The sequence below is a fragment of the Dermacentor silvarum genome, chromosome 7 (genome assembly GCF_013339745.2).
Source record: "Dermacentor silvarum isolate Dsil-2018 chromosome 7, BIME_Dsil_1.4, whole genome shotgun sequence".
Taxonomy (NCBI): domain Eukaryota; kingdom Metazoa; phylum Arthropoda; class Arachnida; order Ixodida; family Ixodidae; genus Dermacentor; species Dermacentor silvarum.
This window is the reverse complement of record NC_051160.1, coordinates 44,009,879-44,029,560: the sequence shown is the minus strand read 5'-3', so window position 1 is coordinate 44,029,560 and position 19,682 is coordinate 44,009,879. Positions and strand designations below refer to the sequence as shown.

Below are 19,682 nucleotides of genomic sequence, written 5' to 3'. Positions count from 1 at the left end.
AAAGTTATACAAAGGAACGAAAATGGGGTCCATAACAGCGCAAGCAGAGTCAGGGCATTTGGGTAAGAAAAGACGCGTGGTTGCGTTATTTGTAAAACTCCCTAGTCTATCAGTGTATTTTCCTTATTATTTTTATTCGTCGTATGCGCTGCATTTGCCTCTCCATAACACAATCCACGTTGTTCCTATATTTGCTATCGAGTCCTTTCGCACTTTTGAGATATGGCTGTCTTATTTAATTGTTAATATGTTTATTTATTTGGGTACCTGATAATTTTTACTCTGTAATCCTTTGTTGTGCCTCCGGAAAATAAGCGAAACCAGTGGCCTAAGGTATGCTTTGACAAGTAATGAAAGTGTTATGGAATCACATTATACTTATGCTAATAATTCTAGTCATAAGTTGTGTTCATAAATTGTTATATATCGTTTAATGTTTATATATGTTATCCCTTATCTTCTCAGTAACTGACCTTTCGTAAGGAAAAGATTTCTTGATTGTATCTTTTGTATTACATCTTTTACAAGGCGTTACATTGCTTTTTCATAGATGTGTACTTGTGCGCCTTAATACGCACAAAACACAGGTATCTCCCTAACGTGTTTAACTGAATCCGCTTGTCGCATGGCTCAACCAAGAGACGCCAGTCTCTTGGTGGTGCGAGGGGGGACAGGCTGTAAAACGGAATTGTCTCCTATTCAGAGGTCTTGCAAATACTCATAAGCTCGCCACTTCAGTGAACAATCTTTCGAGGTCACACGAAGTTTCCAGTGTAACTGTTATTAAAGGTTGTATATATATATATATATATATATATATATATATATATATATATATATATATGCATACATGGGTGGGATTCGGAAAGCTGGTCAGCCCCCCCCTCCCCCCCCCCCCCCCCCGGACAAAATTTAAACTTTCCGCCTGCGCAGAGTAGCAGACCAGAGTTATAGCTCAGGCCGACCTCTATCCCTTTCTATAAATAAATTTATCTCTCTCTCTGTCTACAGCATACGGCGCGCGGCGACGATTTTATGGCCCTTGGACTTTATACGGATCCTCACGGTGACGGCGACGCCAGAAATGCGTCTGGAGTGTCCATACAATTGCTATCGCAATAAAACTCCGTGATACAAAGTTTATATTGTGAAAGAATAGGTGAAATTTTTATGCGTGATGTCTAGGCAAAATTTTAAGAGCGTTAGTTAATAACGGCCTTTGCGAAAAATCCCTTAAGCAAGTGCTCGAAAGTTATATTCTCAATGTTTCTTGTCCCGAAAGAACTCTACGGCTCACCAAGTTCACATTTAATGAAAATTCAGGCCAGGTTAATTAAGTGTAATGCATAGTGAAACTTTTAACAACTCTTGCTGTATCATGAGCAATGTGTCTGACTGGTCTAGTTGGTAATCCGTTATACAAAAATGATGATGAATGATGAGTGGTTCTTCTTGCTTTCAAGTTTTTGTTCTTCCTAGTTTTAGCTCTGCTAGCAACTTGGCCACGTGGCAGTTGGATGGCGATCACGTGTTCGAGTATCCTTACATATACACCCTTTTTAATAAACCATTAGTTGGAAGTCAGCCCTTGTGTTCGCATATTCCTTCCGTCCTCCGTCCGCTGTGGCGCTTTTTTTTATATATATATATATAATTAACATGAGCTGCGGAAATAAGTATTAAACCCTCGTTTTCTTTCTGTTTTTGTGCGTTATAAGAAACTTTTGCGGTGTCCTGGGTGAACCAAGTGAGCCACTTAGTTTATATTTCGTGAAAATAAGAGAGATTTTATGGATGACGTGTATGCAAAGTTGAAAGGGTAGTCGGAGCACCACCTTTGCTGAACATTGGATTGTTATGCTAAGAGATCGCACAATTGAGCGTTGGCTCTTTCTTATTTTTTTTTTTTTTTTTCGTAGAGAGGCACCACACTTTATCAAGCACTGCCGCGATACACTTTTTTTTTTTTTACAGCACGTTGTGCTACACAAATAACGCTTTATTATTGATCGTCGACATGTTGTGGCCACTAGCTGCGGTCTGCGTCGCATTGCATGCTTACGCCTTGCTGGATTCGGCTTGGAAGACTATGGTCAAAACGGTGTGCTTGACAAACCCCCTGGGGAACTCAAAGTTCAGCTTTTGTTTTAGGACGCCTATGGGTGTCTGCAAATTAAAAACAAAAACAAAACAAAGGTTGGTATTAGACGGACTTTGGCTCTGTACACTTCTTGCAATAAAGGTGACGGACACGATGCTGCAATGCATTATGGGGTATGCTAAAGATCTTTATGTTTCAGATGGTGGTGTCAGCGGGAATAAGTAAGTGGTCTTCCTACAGCTCAAGTTTATAATTGGTGTCTGAGCCCGGACATGTGCTGCTGTATTCGGAAACGTATGACCTAGTACCATTACGCTGTTTCCGCCCTCTGCGAATTCATTATCAAGTATCGCATATTTAATCACGTTCATACGGTTTACGAGTGCATCCTTCGATGTTTATAGGGCCGTGGAGTCAGATACCCGATAGAGAATTACTATCTCTGATTATGCTCGTTTTTGTAGTGCTGTAGAACACTGCACGCTCACGCGATCATTTTTTCGCACCTTCGAAGTACGTCAATTGCCCTAGTTTGTCATTTTCCACTTTGTGTGGACATTCATATTGCGTGTGTGTTACATTTTGCATATACATTCCTTTCCGATGTGATGCTCTTTGAGGCCTTAAGCGTTTAATAAACGATGGTGGTGGTGATGACTTTAAAGCGTCCCATGTTATGTGACAGTAGTGTTGTATCCCTTTATTTATTTACTTTATATTAACACCAGGTCTTTTTTTTTTTTTCGCACTCATGCACAAGCCTAATATACCTGCCACCTCTCACAATATTCCCACCAACTTTCGGGGATAGTTTTTGCCGTTGGCTTGAAGGAACATTTCATCAGCATACCTCTTCCCTGGCATGCGACGCGTATCCAGTTTGCTTAGTCGTCGCAAAACTAAGAATTAAACCATAAAGAAGTACTGGCGTCAAATATTGGACATTTCTTGGGGTAAATGAAGGTCGAAGCAATCAAAACCCTTGAAAAAGTACTGATAAGCGCCAGAGAGTCACACACAATTTCGGCGAACCGTTGTTATTCGTTGCGGTACCCAGCAAGTGGGTGCGTCATGACGTCATGATCGATACACTGGTGCAGACTGATCACTTGAATCGCAGCGGCTGCCCCACTCGAGCTCAGCCAGAAGAAGGCGCTCGGCGCTCTTATTTATTTATGAATAACGTCATCTCGTTTAGCCTTGTTGCTACGCGATGCCAGCACATCTTGCTCTTGTCGCAATGATATCGACGACACTGGGCCTGCCCAGTGCTCATTAGGAGACCAACTTTAGCACCAAGCAGGTGGTGCCCAAATCCACGCCCCCCCCCCCCCCCCCCCCCTTCGCCCCGTAAAGAGTAAGGCTAGCTTATGGAGCAACTCTATAGAGAGCAGCGATCAATGCAGCACTCCCGCCGCACAACCGTCGCTGCTGCACCTCCTAATCACGTGCGTCTGTACGTCACACCGCTCCGCTGCCCCTTCCTTCCCTGTGCCGTTGCTCACCAGTTGCTCCGTCGCGGACATACCTCCGTACATCGTCGAAGGCCAAAGTCGGATCTGTAACGCTACCGCAATAAATGCAGTTGCGACTCGTAAGACAGAGAGATGCCGCCGCACTTAACTGATTCATCTGAGCAGCCGAAGTCGCCGCCTCTTAATCCCTGGCGGGATGTTCTCGTGTGATATGCGAAATATCCCACGTGGTCTTAGCGGATCTTATCGGGTCACGTCATCGCGATTTTCGTCCGCTTAACTTGATCCTCGTGAGTCAACTTCGATTACATTAAGCGCTTGGGCAGCTTCGACTTTTAGCAGATAAGGCCCCGATAGCGAGGAGCCTATGGCCCTCTATATCTGTTGCAGCGTACCGTATCGGAAAATGACTAAAAGAATCAAGTCCGGACGCAAAAGAACACGTGCACGTTGAAAGAGAGAGAAACCTCTTCATTGAAAATCGGACCGTTTAGCCACCGCATATCGGCCTACAAGCTGCTCTGGGAAAAGAATTTCAGAAGCAAAAAGAAAAAAAGAAGTTTGAAGTTCATGTGCACTGTGAGGGTCAGTGTTGTATGAAACGTGTGAATACACAATGAGGGTAGTTTACTGGGAATTTTACGCTGTTCCGCAAACCCTTCTTCGCGAAGATCTCGTGTAGGCGCAGTCACTCGTTCAACTTGACGCTCTTACGATAACTCTGTTGCATGCTGTTCACGTTTCAGCGGCGGACACTCGTAGCCTCGCGCTTCTTTTCCAGCCAACGACCTCGATCAACGCCCTTTTTCGCGGCGTATACCTCCGTCTCTCTTGCTCGGCGCGACGGTACTCGCACAGCATCCGACATCGTCCTACTAAGATCGCGTCGCTTTCGAGCTGCGCGCTGTGAAGCCCGCGCGCCGTTGCCTGATCTCGGAGGTCACGCTTTTATAGCGAGGCACGTCCTCCTCTGCACATGATGATAATGATGCTTTACTGGCATTCCCTTTGAAACGAGGGTGGGGGGGGTCAAATAGTCACAATGGAGGACGGGTGTGCGCGCCCCCCCTAGGCCGCCTCGATACTCAGTCCCCTCCTTTCGACGCTATGGGATCTTTGGACATCACAATATGACATGACATCATATATGACATCACAATATGACATCATCATATATGGCATCACAATATGACATCACATATGACAATTTGGACATCACGTGACGTCCGCGACGTCACGTGAATGCTCCCAGTGATACGTACGTTTCGGCAGGCAAGGCCTAAACAACCATGCGCTGGAAGGTGACTCGTGGTTAGTTCAAAGCTTGCATGCCAGGCACCCTACGCGGCCCCCTGATAAATGGCGCCTCTACCGGCCTCCTGTCGTACTATACGTGCGAAGCCAGAGAGCACCCAGCTGCAGCTGTCGCAGTGTGCGTGGAATTAAGTAGACCACGATTTATTCGCATTAAAATGAAAGCGTAGCGCGTAACTTATGTAGCTTCATATTCAAACTTACGGAGAACATGAAGTGGACACCGGGTTGCATTCTTGCTTTCATCACGGTGTGAAGCTGCGCGACCGACGTCACGGCTGGCGTCAACAGGTTTGCCATCATTTCGGAGACTGCTCGAATCGACCGACGTATGCGGAACGCTGAAAGCAACACACGAACACTGTTAAAAGCAGGCAAGAAAGAACTGCCTTGACGCCTAACGCCACTCTGACTTCACTTATTGACTACCTTTGGCCAATTATATATGGCAGCGAAAGATTCGTGGTACGGACCATATTTTCAAATTAGCAGGACCGATATTTATTCGACATTTACGTTGCTCTCTGGTTTACGAAAGCTATCTTATTGGTACAAGTGGCACTTTGTTAATAGTCCACACTATTGTACCACTTTTGCTTGATATAGATACTGGGTGTCAGAGCGCCGCAACAACTCTGACATCCTGATGAGAGCTCCACAGGCAGATAACAAAGCTGCAAACCTGGGCAATTTTCTCCTTGCGCGCAGTATATGTAGGTGAACGAGGCTTGTCCCGCATTTCTGCTCTTATTTATTATTATTACTTTTTTACCAACAATAGCCTGTGAAGGGTACTTGAAACATGCCTCAACTGCAGCGGTACTTGCGCACGTCTAACGTTCTCATAAAGCAGCGAGCATTTGTTAGAGTCGGCTTCTCGGCAATAATTAGAAGCATATAGCAGGGAAAAAGCCAAGTAACGTATATACTCTTCGTTTCCCACGTCATATCCTGCAGCACATCGGCTGAATTATACATGCGCGCACTATAGCCGAGAATCTTATCATGACAACTGCTAGCGTTCACACACACACAAAATATGGATAGTAGATAGATAGATAACAGATATATAGATAACAGATAGATAAGTCAGCTGGGAGAGAGCCGTTAGCGTTGCCGCCATTACAGTTGCGCTGCATGCCTGATGTGGGATATGTACTTGCGTCATCGCGACTGCTACGAGGATGTACAAACAGTAAACTGAAAAGCTATACGTCATTCCAATGGCCCCCTTATCTCCTGCTCATCTCCATAGCGGCCGCCTGGAAGGCCTCCGATTGATGGTGCAACGACTAGCTTCTATAAAATTTGCATCTACGTGCGCACGCTTGGATAGTTTTTAACGTCCACCAAAGGTGCTCTCGACTTTAAGAAAAAATCTGGCTCTGATTGCAAGTAGGAAGCTGCACCCCCTCCCCCCCCCCCCCCCCCCCCGCGACCCTCCACCCCCTCCCTCGACGCTGTGGCATGTTTGGATAACCCGCCGCGGTGGCTCAGTCAGCTAAGGCGTTGCGCTGCTGAGCACGAGGTCGCGGGATCGAATCCCCGGCCGCGGCGGCCGCATTTCGATGGAGGCGAAATGCAAAAACGCCCGTGTGCTTGCCTTGTAGTGCACGTCAAAGAACCCCAGGTGGTCAAAATCAATCCGGAGCCCTCCACTACGGCGTACCTCATAATCAGAACTGGTTTTGGCACGTAACACCCCAGAAAGAAGAAGAACATATTTGGATAGCACAATATGGCGTCGGTGACATCATGTGAATGCTCCCAGTGATACGTACGTTTCTGCAGGCGAGGCCTAAGCAACAGCGCGCTGGAAGGTGACTTGGTTAGTTCAAAGCTATCTTTTAGGCCTCTTCAGGTATACTTGCCGAGATCCGAAAGTGCGATCTGTGCTGACCACTCGCAGAAGTGTTCTGCGCTGTCGATCGCTTTCGACCAATGCGGGAGACGGACGGACTGGCTGGTTTACGAGCACGTCACTCGTTTTGGGCTATACGACGCGCTTAAATCTATATTCCTTGCCGTTATAGACAGCACAATCGGGCTACTAACTCACATCGCGAGGCTTTCTTTCCTCACTAGGGCTTAGAATGAAGTTCGAGCTAGAATAATGTGGCTAGGATATTCACCGACAGATTTATGATGCGCGCCGCTGAGGCGAGCAGAGATGTATACGGAGTAATGAAGGCCGCATCAATCACGATTCTGGCACAATAGCGATAGCATGCCCTTCGGCGAGACACAAAGGTCAAAAAAACTAATTTCTTTCTTTTTAATAATGTACTATGGTCACCGAGAGTGGGCGGTGTACCGGTATGGAAACGGCGCACCACCTTATCTCCGAGATTATAATTGCGACGCAATTGAGTCAGAGGTATTGTGGCTCTGACTAACAGTATGCCAATTAAGCCAATTAAATATACCAAGCAATCTATGTTTAGATTTATTTTATTATTTACTTAATCCACACTGCGGACCAAGATAGGGTCCTTGCTGGACGGGCATGTATTACAGTGTAAGCTGCTATGGGCTCATTCCAATAGCCGTTTCGGTTCACGATGGTATCCGCCGATGCCGGTGACCGTAATCGCTATCGCCGCAAATGCGAAAAAAAGTACCCGGTCCCCGTCGAAATCGAACCCAGGCCCGCTACGTGATACTTTACCACTGAGCCATGCAAGCTCTTGCTATCAGGCAGCGGAAAAATGCCCTATAAACGTTCCCTAGGCAGGCGCGCAGGCGCAGACGACGAGATGCGGTTCAGACGAGGCGTGCAATCAAGGCGATCCCGAGCCTCCGCCAGTATGCTGGCGCCGTCTTGTTACGGCGCCTGCAAACGCAGCGTGCCAGACATGTAAGTTGCATATAGCAGTTGCATGCTGCATGTAACTGGACCTGGTTAACTCAAGCAGGCTAGGTGACTATTTGTCATCAGCCCGTTTTGAAGATTCCAATAAACAATCATGATTATCAACAACAACGTACCGTGCCACGAGTCAAGGGATGTGAGATGTGCGCCACGTATTGTCGATACCTCTTCGGTACACGTTATGGCGTCTCCTCGGAAGGTACGAACCGCTGCTGAAGAAGCGAATCGTAGAGCTACGTGCGCGGCTACAACCAGGCGTCATCTAGCTCAGCAGACTGCTGTGCAGAGAGCATTACAAGCCGCAGCTCGCCGTCGACGCCGGACGGACAGTTCAGATCGTTCTCGTCAAAACGAGGCGAAGAGACTTTGCCGCAAAGACCCTGTTGTGCGTGGTGCCGAAATTGGAGCTACTCTTGAGCCGCTCCACCAACTTACGCTGTGACTGTGCTGCGTGTGCCGCGCAGGCCTGTGACTTGTTTTACTTGGTTATGCCATGTTTATACACCTTTTTTTTGTAACATCATCTGCCTACATTTTGCGCGCTTCTAGTTTGTTCCCTCACCATATTTAAGTTGTTTAGTCATTTTTTCATCCTACCACACGAATGTAGTAATTGTAGCAGCTGTTAGGAAATTTCTTCCTAGATATATCTACACACCCTCGCTGTCAGTGCTTTTGTGCTATACATGATTTTTACATGCGTTTTGTTTGAAGCTTTTTGTTACGTGCACCTCTCCTTTAATATTGCATTTATATAGATCCCGGACGTAAAACTTAGTTGACATGCTTCATTGTAATCTTGTAGACAGATTTTCATGATACTACCCAATTGTTAGTTTTAATTTTTCGTTGTTGCTGTTGTTTAAGGTGCATGCAAGGATCCGCAACACGAACTTATCACTGTTATTGACATGTGGCCACATTGACGGGGATATACCATTTGAAGTGGTGCAGAACGTGCTTGGGGGCCCCATATACTATGTGTGTATTTAAAAAAAAAACGCGCTTTCTGTTGCCTGCATTCTCTAATAAAAGCCGGACACCGGCCGAAGCGTCGGAAAAATTAAATGTTTTCGTTATATATATATATATATATATATATATATATATATATATATATATAAACGAGAGAAGGACAAGCGCGGGGCTCGATTTTTGTTAATCATGACCATATAAAGCAAACAGACAGACAATGAAGCCAAGGAAAGCACCGGAGAAAATTAGCGGTAGATGAAATGGAAACGTAGAAAATAATAAAGGTAAATGAAAAGGTAACTTGCCGCCGGTATATATACATGTATATATTGGACTGAACGTGATCCCCCTTGCCATCAAACATTGACTTTGTGTAAAATATAGTTGCCTCTTGTTAGCATAGCTGATAATGGCAGTATGACATGATTGACACTTGCTTGTTTTTTTTCTCCTTTTTTTGCAAGGGCAGTGTTTATTCTACACGCATTTAATTTCTTTCAGAGATTTTCCATAGCCAACTCCTACATTTCGCTAAATTTAATCTCGTGCCGTTTGTTCTGCCAGGGAAAGGGGCTAAATTCTGCGCGCAATCGTAAACCCTCAAAACGATCCGGAGCGTTTGCACACGTAAGTTCTTGCAAAAACCGCAATAAACACACCCATTTCGAACTTTTCCTACACATCGCCCATTACCTGGCTTTTCCTTTCACAAAACAAAAACAAGGTACCTCCTTTCTTTCGCCGAGGATAGCGGGCGAACGTCCTATAACACATAAAAATACCGAAAGAACGAAGGTTCAAGAATTATTTGTAACTCTTAATTAAACCAGTAACGTTAAGTTTTCTGGAAACATCGCACATAAGATGCCCCTCGATTCTGTTGAATATGAAGATTGTGTAACCTAGAGTTATTTCTGGGTATTGGGGAACGTAGCTAATAACGGCAGCGTGACAGTTGGAAACCCTTTGTTAATAAATTTGTTGCGAAACGTGTATTTGATGCGCACGCATTTAACTTGGCACACGGATTCGCCATCAAGGTCCGCCCATTTTTTTGTCAAATGTTATCCTAGTGGCTTATGTAGTTAAATCATGGCAGCGGGCAAAATTTTGCACCACTCGTGAAACACACTCATAACGCTTCAGAGTACTTCATACGTAACTTATTGCAAACACTTTCAGTTAACCCAAACACTTTGCAATTTTCCCACGTAACGCACATTGACTGGTCCTTACTTTTACTAAACGTAAACAAAGTGCTTGGTTTAGTTCACCGAGGACATCGGGCGAACGTTGTATAACGCCTGGAAATGCGCATTAATTGTATAACGCCACATTCCGAAACTTTCCCGTTCCTGGACTATTTTAAGTTTTGCAAATAACCACTGAACACACATTCCCCCCCCCCCCCCCCCACCCCCTATTTTCATGCGTAATAAGTGGTTCGCAGTGTGGTTTTTCCGGTGTCCTCGGTGAACTAAACAACACACTTTGTTCACACTTATCGAAAATGAGGGGCACGATTTGAACAATGTGTATAGGCACAGTTCGAAGTGTGCGGGCTAACTGCAGCCTTTGCAGTAAAACGCGTGTGCAAGTGCTCCGGAGGGCAAGGAGTGTATTTTACGAGCGGCGCAAAACTGAGCATGCTGCCCCGGCATAAATGCAAATGCCACGAAGATCAAACTTTGTGAAATGGGACCTGTATACATGCAGCTATGGCAAATCTGTGTGCGAAGTTGAATGCTTCTGGATCACATACAGCCTTTGCAAAAAAAATCCTTTGGCGGGCGCTTCAGGGCGTCATGCGGTGGTTATAAGCTAGGTTTTTAATTGTCCCGAAAGAACTCTACGTTACACAAACTTTTATTCACTTGAAATTAGGGCCATCAGAAGTGCAATGTGCCGCGAAATTTTAACGTTTCTGGCTCAATTAAGAGCATTACGGTTTTTACAGCGAAGCTGTTTATGGCTAGGCTTTCGTGCATTTTTCGTGTGCGTGTGCAAAAATGTGGGCCAATCCCGGTGATAGTGCAGAAAGGGTCCAAGCGCAATGGCGCACACCCTCGTGGACTCCGGGTGGTCGGCTCTGGGACCTGTAACGCGCCCTCGAACTACCCTTGTCACACCTGGGACCCAGAGAGGTCCCAGGAACAAGGGTAACAACAGAGGGTCTCACTCACGTGTTCGAAAAAACAGGAAGGGTCTTAGCCCAAAAGGCCTACCCGGCCGCGTCGGCCACGTCTACGTTCGCACCGCCCTCTCTTTGTCGGCGTTCAAACCGCTCGCGTGCCTAGTCTCCTGCGGCTCTCCCTGGGAGGCGGCACCGTCGCGCGTGTACCTATACAAGGCAAGGCGCCGTTCTGCATCTTTTAATTTCATTTCTCTTCTCTCGTCTTATTGGGGAGGCCACGTGTAGCACGTACTCCTGGCGACGATTGCATTCTCGTCTGTGTTCCTGCCGTCGCCCTTCGTAGGCGCGTTACTCCCCGGGAGTCCGCACTATACGCGGCCTCCCCATACTGCGTCATGTGCTAAATAGCTTCGCAGGTCGTAGCTTTGCAGGACTTTCACAGAGTGGAATGGCTCATGATTTTTTATTCAACCCTCTCTTTTTTTATATGTGCGTTACAGGAGCTTCTCCAAGTATCCTCGGTGAAATGAACGAGGCGCCTTGTTAATGTTTGGTGAAAATAGGGATAAGGTAACAGGTGATTTGTAAGCAACATTTGAAGTGTGTGGGTTAATTGAGCCTCTTACAATAGATTACATATCCAAGCGCTCCTGGGTGTTATGAGTTTGTCTTGCGAGCGGCGCAGTGTGCAGCTCGTTGCCCTGGCAGAACGACAAATGCCACCGAGAACAAACTTAGCGAAAGCGCGAGCAAGGCTGCCGTGAATCTCTGTGGGAAGTTAAATGCGTGTGGATCAACTGCAGGTTTTGCTAAAAAAAAATTCTGCGTCAAGTGTTCGACTGTGTCATACAGCCGTTTTCCGCTTTGGTTGCAAAAGTCGAGATAACTCTACTATACACCAAGTTTATATTTTGTCGAAATGGCAGTCAAGGTAAGGGCATTGCGTGGCAGAACTTTAGCGTTCCTCGTCTAATTAAAACATTACAATTAATTACTGAACCCTCGTTTTATTGCGATAGGAATTATATGGCCACTTCAGGCGCATTTCTGCCGTCGTCGTCAAGACAATGGGGGGAGGGAAGGAAGGGGGGGGGGAGGCGTTCTACTCCGGCGGCTGCTGCGTGTGGCCCGGCCCCGCGGGGCCCTATCTTGAAAGCGATCTGCGATGTGCGTTGTGTTTTCGCCGCTAAATTTGTGGTTCACCACCGAGCGACGGTTGGCCATTCCGTTCATCGTCGTCCAGGCGAGTTCGACCGTGCACATAGAAATTCCTTGCACCATTTCACAACACTGTCATGAATCGGGGCATTGTCACCGTACACAGCCTCAAGATCCGCATGAATCGCTGGCATTGTGTTCCTTCAAATGGAGAAAGCAACTAGCCAACATAGGAATTACGGTAAGTAATTGCATTTGAACAAGGTTTGTCCTTCTGGCTTCAAGCGGATTTGCCCCTTTGCAAATAGTTCATCATCAAGAAAATATTGCGTAGTAAGTGCAACTCTTATAAACGATTATGCATTTGCACAGAGAGTGTTTTCCTTGCTCTGTTAAGAAAGCTACGAGTGCTTCGAAAGTAAGAAAGAAATTGCGGCAGAACCTATCTCACAGCGACTGTCGATGGTAATGCGATCATCATTAAATCAATATAACGGACAGCACGTATTTATTTTTTATTTATGAACACTGCAACTCTAACATAGGATTTTGGCAGGGTGGATATACATTTGCTAAATTTACAAATCGGCCACCATCGAAACAAGTTATGTATGAGGTGTGTACTGCAGTGAAATTCCTCTTTCGCACTTACTTAAGAACAATCAGTGCCATATGGTGGCGCCACCGCGAAGCCTGCCTGTGGCCTCCGAAACTCAAGGCGCGCCGGTGCGTGCGAATGCTGAGAAACGCGTCATGCGGCAAACGGGCTCATCTCTCGCGTTTTTTTTTTGTTTTTTTTTTTTGACACGCTGCGTCATCTAGTGGTACTGCCGAGAAGTCGGCGCATGACCTCCGAGACCGGAGGCGTGGCGCGCCCATAGAGTTTCTCACTATATTACCTAGAGGGTAATCTGGCGCCACCGTCTATGGGAGCTTTCTAAAGAGCGCTGGGGCGTCATGGGAATGATGGGTGTGCGAGGCTTAATTGTGTCGCACGAGGCTTCGTCTGAAACGTGGATATGGCTACGCAAATAACGCGTTCTTAAGGTAAAATCTTCATAAAAGGTTTTCATTCGCACACATTACATTTTTTAAACTACGTTTACTCACCTACAATACATAATCCAGCGAAGAAAAGCGAGAACAGACGACTAGCTGTTCCAAAGCGAGCGCGTATCTTGTCGTCTGTCGTCCAACTTTAGTGGTCCGCTGATACTTGTTACGTTTAATATAATTGCACATCCAATAACAAGTCCTTGTAGCGCCCACCAACGCCGCAGCGCGGAGCGCTTTGGTCGGCACTCCCAACCGGTGCCTTGGCGCCGACTGTCAAGGAAGTAAACAATAAAGAAGCGCAAGCTCGGCACGCGCAGTGTTGTTCCAGGGCTTGAGACGTTGGTCGTCGCAGCCTCCGCTCGGCTCGCCGCCTTCTGAGTAGGAACGACGGCACGGCTCGTTCGCAGCCGTCACGTTAATTCCTACATCCTCATCATTAAACAAAACACGTTTTTGTGTAATAATTAAGCTAAGACAGCTTTTTATGTACTTTTAGTAGGAAATGAAGCATTTCGACAGACGGAACGGTGATAGCCAGGCGCGTCTTCGCGGCGTCCTGGCTCACCGAGAACAATGTCAATCCGAAGTCACAATATACCGACATTCCCATGAATACCACAGTGCAGCAGCGCCAGATTTCCCTCTAGGCAATATAATGAGAAAGTCTATGGTTGATTCAAAGATAGATAGATAGATAGATAGATAGATAGATAGATAGATAGATAGATAGATAGATAGATAGATAGATAGGTTAGATAGATAGATAGGTAGGTAGGTAGGTAGGTAGGTAGGTAGGTAGGTAGGTAGGTAGGTAGGTAGGTAGGTAGATAGGTAGGTAGATAGGTAGATAGGTAGATAGATAGATAGATAGATAGATAGATAGATAGATAGATAGATAGATAGATAGATAGATAGATAGATAGATAGATAGCCCCCGGAAAGTGCATTAAGCACTCTAAGAATGCTAACACATTATAAAAGCTCGTTCGTTGAAACTGGAATATTACCTTTTGCTGAGCACTGCATGATATGATAGTCACCCAGAAAATTTGTCAAGACGAGCAGGTTTCATCCTTAATACAGTGACACAACAGTCACGATGAAAACAGCTCAGTTTCGATATTGCATCGATTGATCTTTAGAATTCGATGATTAATATCTCGAATTAGGTGCGATTGTCAAAATTTTTAAGAGATGGGTCCGCATGAAAATGTCACTCGCTCCAATTCGCCATTAAGGCAGCTGCCCCTGAATCACTAATAGAAGATACTTCTAAATCTCACATTATTAGCGGCAAAATATGTTCACCTCGACTAGGAACTCGTCTACAAGAACGCCACGTTCGCTGCGCTCATTACATATTCATTAAAAAAATCTGTATGGTTAAAAAAAAGTCACATGCCTGCGCGACACACCCAAGCACAGTCACAACGTAAGCTGGTGGAGCGGCTCCACAGGAGCTCCATTTTCGGCAACACGCACTAGAAGGTCTTCACGGCGAAGTCTCTTAGCGTCGTTTTCCCGAAAACGATCTGAACTCTCCGCCTGGCGTCGACGGCGAGCTACGGCTTGAGCTGCTCTCTGCACAGCGGTCTGCTGAGCCCGACGTTGCGTGGTTGTAGCCGCGCGCGTAGCTCTACGATTCGTTTGTTCCGCAACGGTTCGTACCTTACCAGGAGGCGCCATTAAGTGTACCGAAGAGTAAACACAGGTATCCAGACTACGCGGCGCACATGTCACATTCCTTGACCCGTACGTAGCACGATATGATGTTGTTGGTTATGGTTTATTGGCATCCTCTTTGACACGGGGCGGTGACAAACAGTCACCTAGCCAGTTTGATCTAATCAGGTATGCTATACATGTTTTTCATTCTAGCATTTTTGTACACATCTCCTTAATCTTCTTTTTTTTCCTCAAGGCATTCCATCCATTTCTTGGCCAATCCCCCGTAGTGGGTAGGAACCCCATACTTGATAGGAAACACAATCTACCTTGTACCGCTACCTATGCAACTGATACATATGGCGTGCCACCAGGTGTAATATGCAATTGCAATGCAAAGTGCAGACATAGCGACGCGAAGTTTTTAAGTGAGGGAATCTCAGAATAAAATTGAAAAGGAACAACGACTGAAGAATATGGAAGAAAGTAAGTGGGCTGGAAGACTGTTCAGATATTTGTACAGGAAGAACATTGATTCACAGTGGATGAAGAGAACTAGGAAGATTACCAACAAGTACGCGACTGGTATAGTAAGTAACATATGGCAACAAAGAATGTCAGAGAGGCTGAGACAATCTCACGGGTGGCGGCAATGGAAAAGAAACCTTCTACGAGGAACTACTCAAGAGGGAAAAATGAAATCGGGAAAGAAACAATTTACGATAACTCAAAGGGAAGCTCTTCACTTGTCGAAGCGCGATCAGGATGCTTTAGAACGCGCACTTATAAATCGAGGTACAATAAAGAAGAAGCCTGTGCTTGCTGCGGTAAAGCTAGGGAGACGATGGAGCATGTTCTATTAGAATGTGAAGATATCTGCCCAGCGGTAAATTTAGGCACCTCTGGCCTCCTTGAAGCCCTTGGGTTGAGCGAGAGCAGGGGGAAAGTAAACATATCCACAATAGAGATTAGTAAGGGGCGACTTGAAGATTGGTGGAAGAAAAGTAGGGAAACGCCGAACAAATGAGGCGTACAAAAACAAAGTGGCCAATAGGGGTTCAGAAAGTTTGGTGATGGAAATTCTTCGTTTTTCTTCGTTTTTTGTTTTGATGACCGGTAGGACATTATGCAATATAATAACGAGCTTGGTGGCGCAACCCACCGCCCAATTCCAAAGGGTCCTAGCATCCATCCATGCATCCATCCATCCGTGACAAGTGGCACGATACGATGATAATGATGATGATGATTATGATTTATTGGCAGCCCCTATAAAGCGACATACCGCAGGCATTACCAAATCCTGACTGGGAGCTTACCACTGTCGTTGAAAAGAAAAGTGTACAATCATTGCATTCTACCGGTGCTAACATACGGGGCAGAAACTTGGAGGTTAACAAAGAAGCTCGAGAACAAGTTCAGGACCGCACAAAGAGCGATGGAACGAAAAATCTTAGGACTAACGTTAAGAGACAGGAAGAGAGCGGTGTGGATCAGAGAACAAACGGGGATAGCCGATATTCTAGTTGACATTAAGCGGAAGAAATGGAGCTGGGCAGGCCATGTAATGCGTAGGATGGATAACCGGTGGACCATTAGGGTTACAGAATGGATACCAAGAGAAGGGAAGCGCAGTCGAGGTCGGCAGAAAACCAGATGGGATGATGAAGTTAGGAAATTTGCAGGCGCAAGTTGGAATACGCTAGCGCAAGACAGGGGTAATTGGAGATCGCAGGGAGAGGCCTTCGTCCTGCAGTGGACATAAATATAGGCTGATGATGATGATGATGATGATGATGATGATAAAGCGACGCGGTGTCAGTCAACTAGCCTGCTTGATTTCATGCTTTTCATTTTAGAATTTTTATACATATCCTTAACCTACTTTTTCTTCCTCAAGGCTCCATCCATTTCTTAGCCGATCCCCCATAGTGGGTGGGAGCCTGGCGATGGCTGCGACGGACACCGGCGGCGGCGGACAACATCGCCAACCGAAACGGCTATTGGAATGAGGCAGCTTACGCTGTAAAACACCCTGTATGTGATCGTTTCAGTGTACTGTCATGACACGTTACTGCTTGTGCTCTCGCTCTAAAGACTGTTATATCGTTAACTTTCAATAACGAATACAAGGGGCGAACATTTGTGTTATATTGACGGAGCAGAGTGAGCTCGTTATTCTTTTTTACACTTGTACTACAGGCCCACATTCTGAGAGGCCTTCCTTGTGATATAAATTGCTGCCCACTTCAAACGGTTCTTATCCGTCGAGTACCCATATTTGCATGTTTCTTCGACAACTGACAGTGACAGTGACAAGAACTTTTATTGGTCCTGAGAAACTGGCCAGGGGGAGCCAAAGGCTGCCTCAGGTCAAGTCGGTGGCTCCGCGCACGATGGCACCGGGAGGCGAAATCCCGTTGCGATGTCGTGGGCCCTCTGGACTGCCTGGAGTTGGATGTGGTGGTGGTCGCTTCTTAGGAATTCCTCCCACTGTTCCTTTGTGGCAAGTATAGAGTTTTCTATGGCTGGGCACAGCCAGAGCATGTGATCGAAAGAGCATGAGGCGGCTCCGCATTTGGGGCACGACTGCGGAAAGTGCGGGTCTATCCTGCTAAGGGACCGCGGAGTGGGGTGCGGATTTGTAACATTCTGACCGTGCTAGCTTGTGGCTTATTTAGTTTTGGATGAGGAGGAGAGAACCACCTCCTTTCCAAGCGGTAGTGTGAGACGATCTCATGAAAGGTGCACAATGGGTCTTTCTGGATGCAAGCCTCGTTACGAGGAGGGCTGTTGCAGGAATAACAAGGTGGTATTGCTTTTACATATACTATTACTGCCATGTCATGAAATAAAAGCGGCTTCCGAAGAAGCGTAAGGCCCAAGTTTCAGGAATACATTGCCTGTTCGACTATGGGACTTCGCATAGCGCACCTGATAGCAGGAACTTCTAACCAGAGAGCGCTTTCTTGAGTGGGGTGTTCTACCGTCATCGCACTGTAGCACCTGCAGGCAACTTGAAAAGCAGACGTAGGCTCTCAAGGACTGTGGCACAAATCTTGTTACTTGACATACATCTTGGCACAAATCTTGCGTGACTTGATATACACACCACAACGCGCACTTCAAGTGCGCGTAGAGGGTTCTAACAAAAGAAAACGTTACTTGTTTTAAATACTCGTACTTGCAGCTGTGATGTATGCTTTATACGAAGGGTGTTCCTGAAGTACCTCTTATTACTATGACGGAACAGAGATAAAGAGATTAGACTCGAGTAGAAGCTTGATCTTAGCGTGCACTCGCGTTAACTTGCTGCGCACGATTTGTTCCAGCAGTTATCCGCTAGTAAGCAAGAACTAAAGCTACACTTGGGCATTAGTTTGTGCTTCAACATCAAGCGATGCTTGGCCAATACGTTTTCCATCGTCCAGACTTGTGCGACCGCACTGAGATTACTTGCGCCATTTCACAACAGTGTCACAAACTGGCGAATTGACACCGTACACCGCCACCAGCTCCGCATGGATCTCTTTGGCATAGTGTCCTTTGAAATGCAGAAAGCGGATCACTGCTTATGCTTCAACCAACTAACCAGCTAACTAACCAGTACCTTTGCAAAGTGATCGTTTTCATTAAAGGGTTATTGAATAAAACTTTTGCCGCCGAGATTCCTAGCCTAAATGAAACATCATTTAGGCTAGGGTGCTGAAATTGGTTGATACAACCTTGTTTTCAGGCAGAAACTTGCGTTAAATAATTAATTTAATGCATTTTTCACAAAATACCGCGTCCAGCGGCCGTACCGTGAACTAGAGGAAGTGGCGTTTGTGTGTCGTTCTTTGTGCGGAAATCGTGTTATCAGCCGAAATGGCAGAAGCGAGCGCGCAACAGATTATGAGCCACGTCGCTGAGGGAAGCGTTCATGCGATGGGGGGCCAGGCTTATCGCCCAAGAACCCGACCGCGGATTATTTCGTGCAACGTCTGCGCAGCGAAAGGGCACGGACCAGAGGATTGCCGGTTCCGTTCGGCCACATGCTTTTAGTGCCAACAGCGGGGTCATATCGCCCGAGCTTGTTTCCGTCGGCAGAGCGAGTTCGTTGAGGGGCCACCAGGACTGTCGCGTCAGGTACACGCTCTGTCGTTTCGGGAGGAGGGCACCGCTGTGGGCACGAATGATATATTCACGCTGGAGGCAGCAGACAGTTGTGTCCGCCACGTCGGCATCACGCAACCCACTGTGCGCACCTTGAATTGTGCGGGGGTTCCAGTGAATATGCAGGTCGATACAGGGACACCGGTGTCGGTCATCACGTGACCCACCTATGAGCAAAACAAAACAGTGTGGCCCAAGCTGCGTGGTTAGCCAGTGAAAGTGACTTGCTTCCTCGGAAGGCTTCCCGTGCGTGGACAACTCAAGCTGAAGGCTTCGTGCGGAAACCGGTCGACGGACGGATCCCTGACAGTCCTCGGTTGCTCTGGCCCCAACCTGTGTGTACGAGGCTTGATCCAGGGGTTCCACGTGCTCTAGGCGCCAGTTATGAACGTGAGCGCAACAGGTGAGCGACTGCTTTTCGTCGGGGCTGATGTTAACGTGTAGCGTTTGGTAACAGAATTCGATAGCGTGTTTGCCCCAGGCCTAGGTCTTATCAAGGGTCCGCCAGTGCACTTTGAGATGCGGGACAACGTGGTACCGAAATTCTGTAAAGCATGCGAAGTTCCGTACGCCTTTCGTTCAAGGGTAGACGCTGAACTTGACCGCCTTTTGCCGCGGGCATTGTTGTTCCTGTACAGCATTCTGAGTAGGCCGCACCGGTGGTGTCGGTAGTGAAGTGTAACGGACGGCGGTGAGGTTTTCACGACGACAGACTTACGTGATGCTTACAATCAGCTCCCGTTGGACGAGGATGTCATCCTAATCATGACCATAAAC

General features: G+C 46.6%; 1 protein-coding gene and 1 long non-coding RNA gene across 2 annotated transcripts in view; one reads left to right on the top strand and one right to left on the bottom strand.

The window, feature by feature from the left end:
• Positions 1-2,051: 2,051 nt before the first annotated feature.
• LOC125946614 (uncharacterized) lies at positions 2,052-6,811 on the bottom strand. The gene is made up of 3 exons (XR_007467709.1): positions 6,672-6,811; positions 5,095-5,231; positions 2,052-2,166 (listed from the first exon to the last, which is right to left on the bottom strand). It is a non-coding gene; the product is annotated as an uncharacterized LOC125946614 (long non-coding RNA).
• An 11,841-nt stretch (positions 6,812-18,652) lies between these two features.
• The window catches only part of LOC125946721 (kunitz-type serine protease inhibitor dendrotoxin DaE1-like), a 181,067-nt gene continuing 180,037 nt past the window's right edge, over positions 18,653-19,682 (top strand). The window contains exon 1 of the mRNA XM_049670589.1: positions 18,653-19,308. Within this exon, the coding sequence (XP_049526546.1) occupies positions 19,290-19,308 (19 nt within the window). The 5' untranslated portion in view covers positions 18,653-19,289. The remainder of the gene's footprint in view (positions 19,309-19,682) is intronic.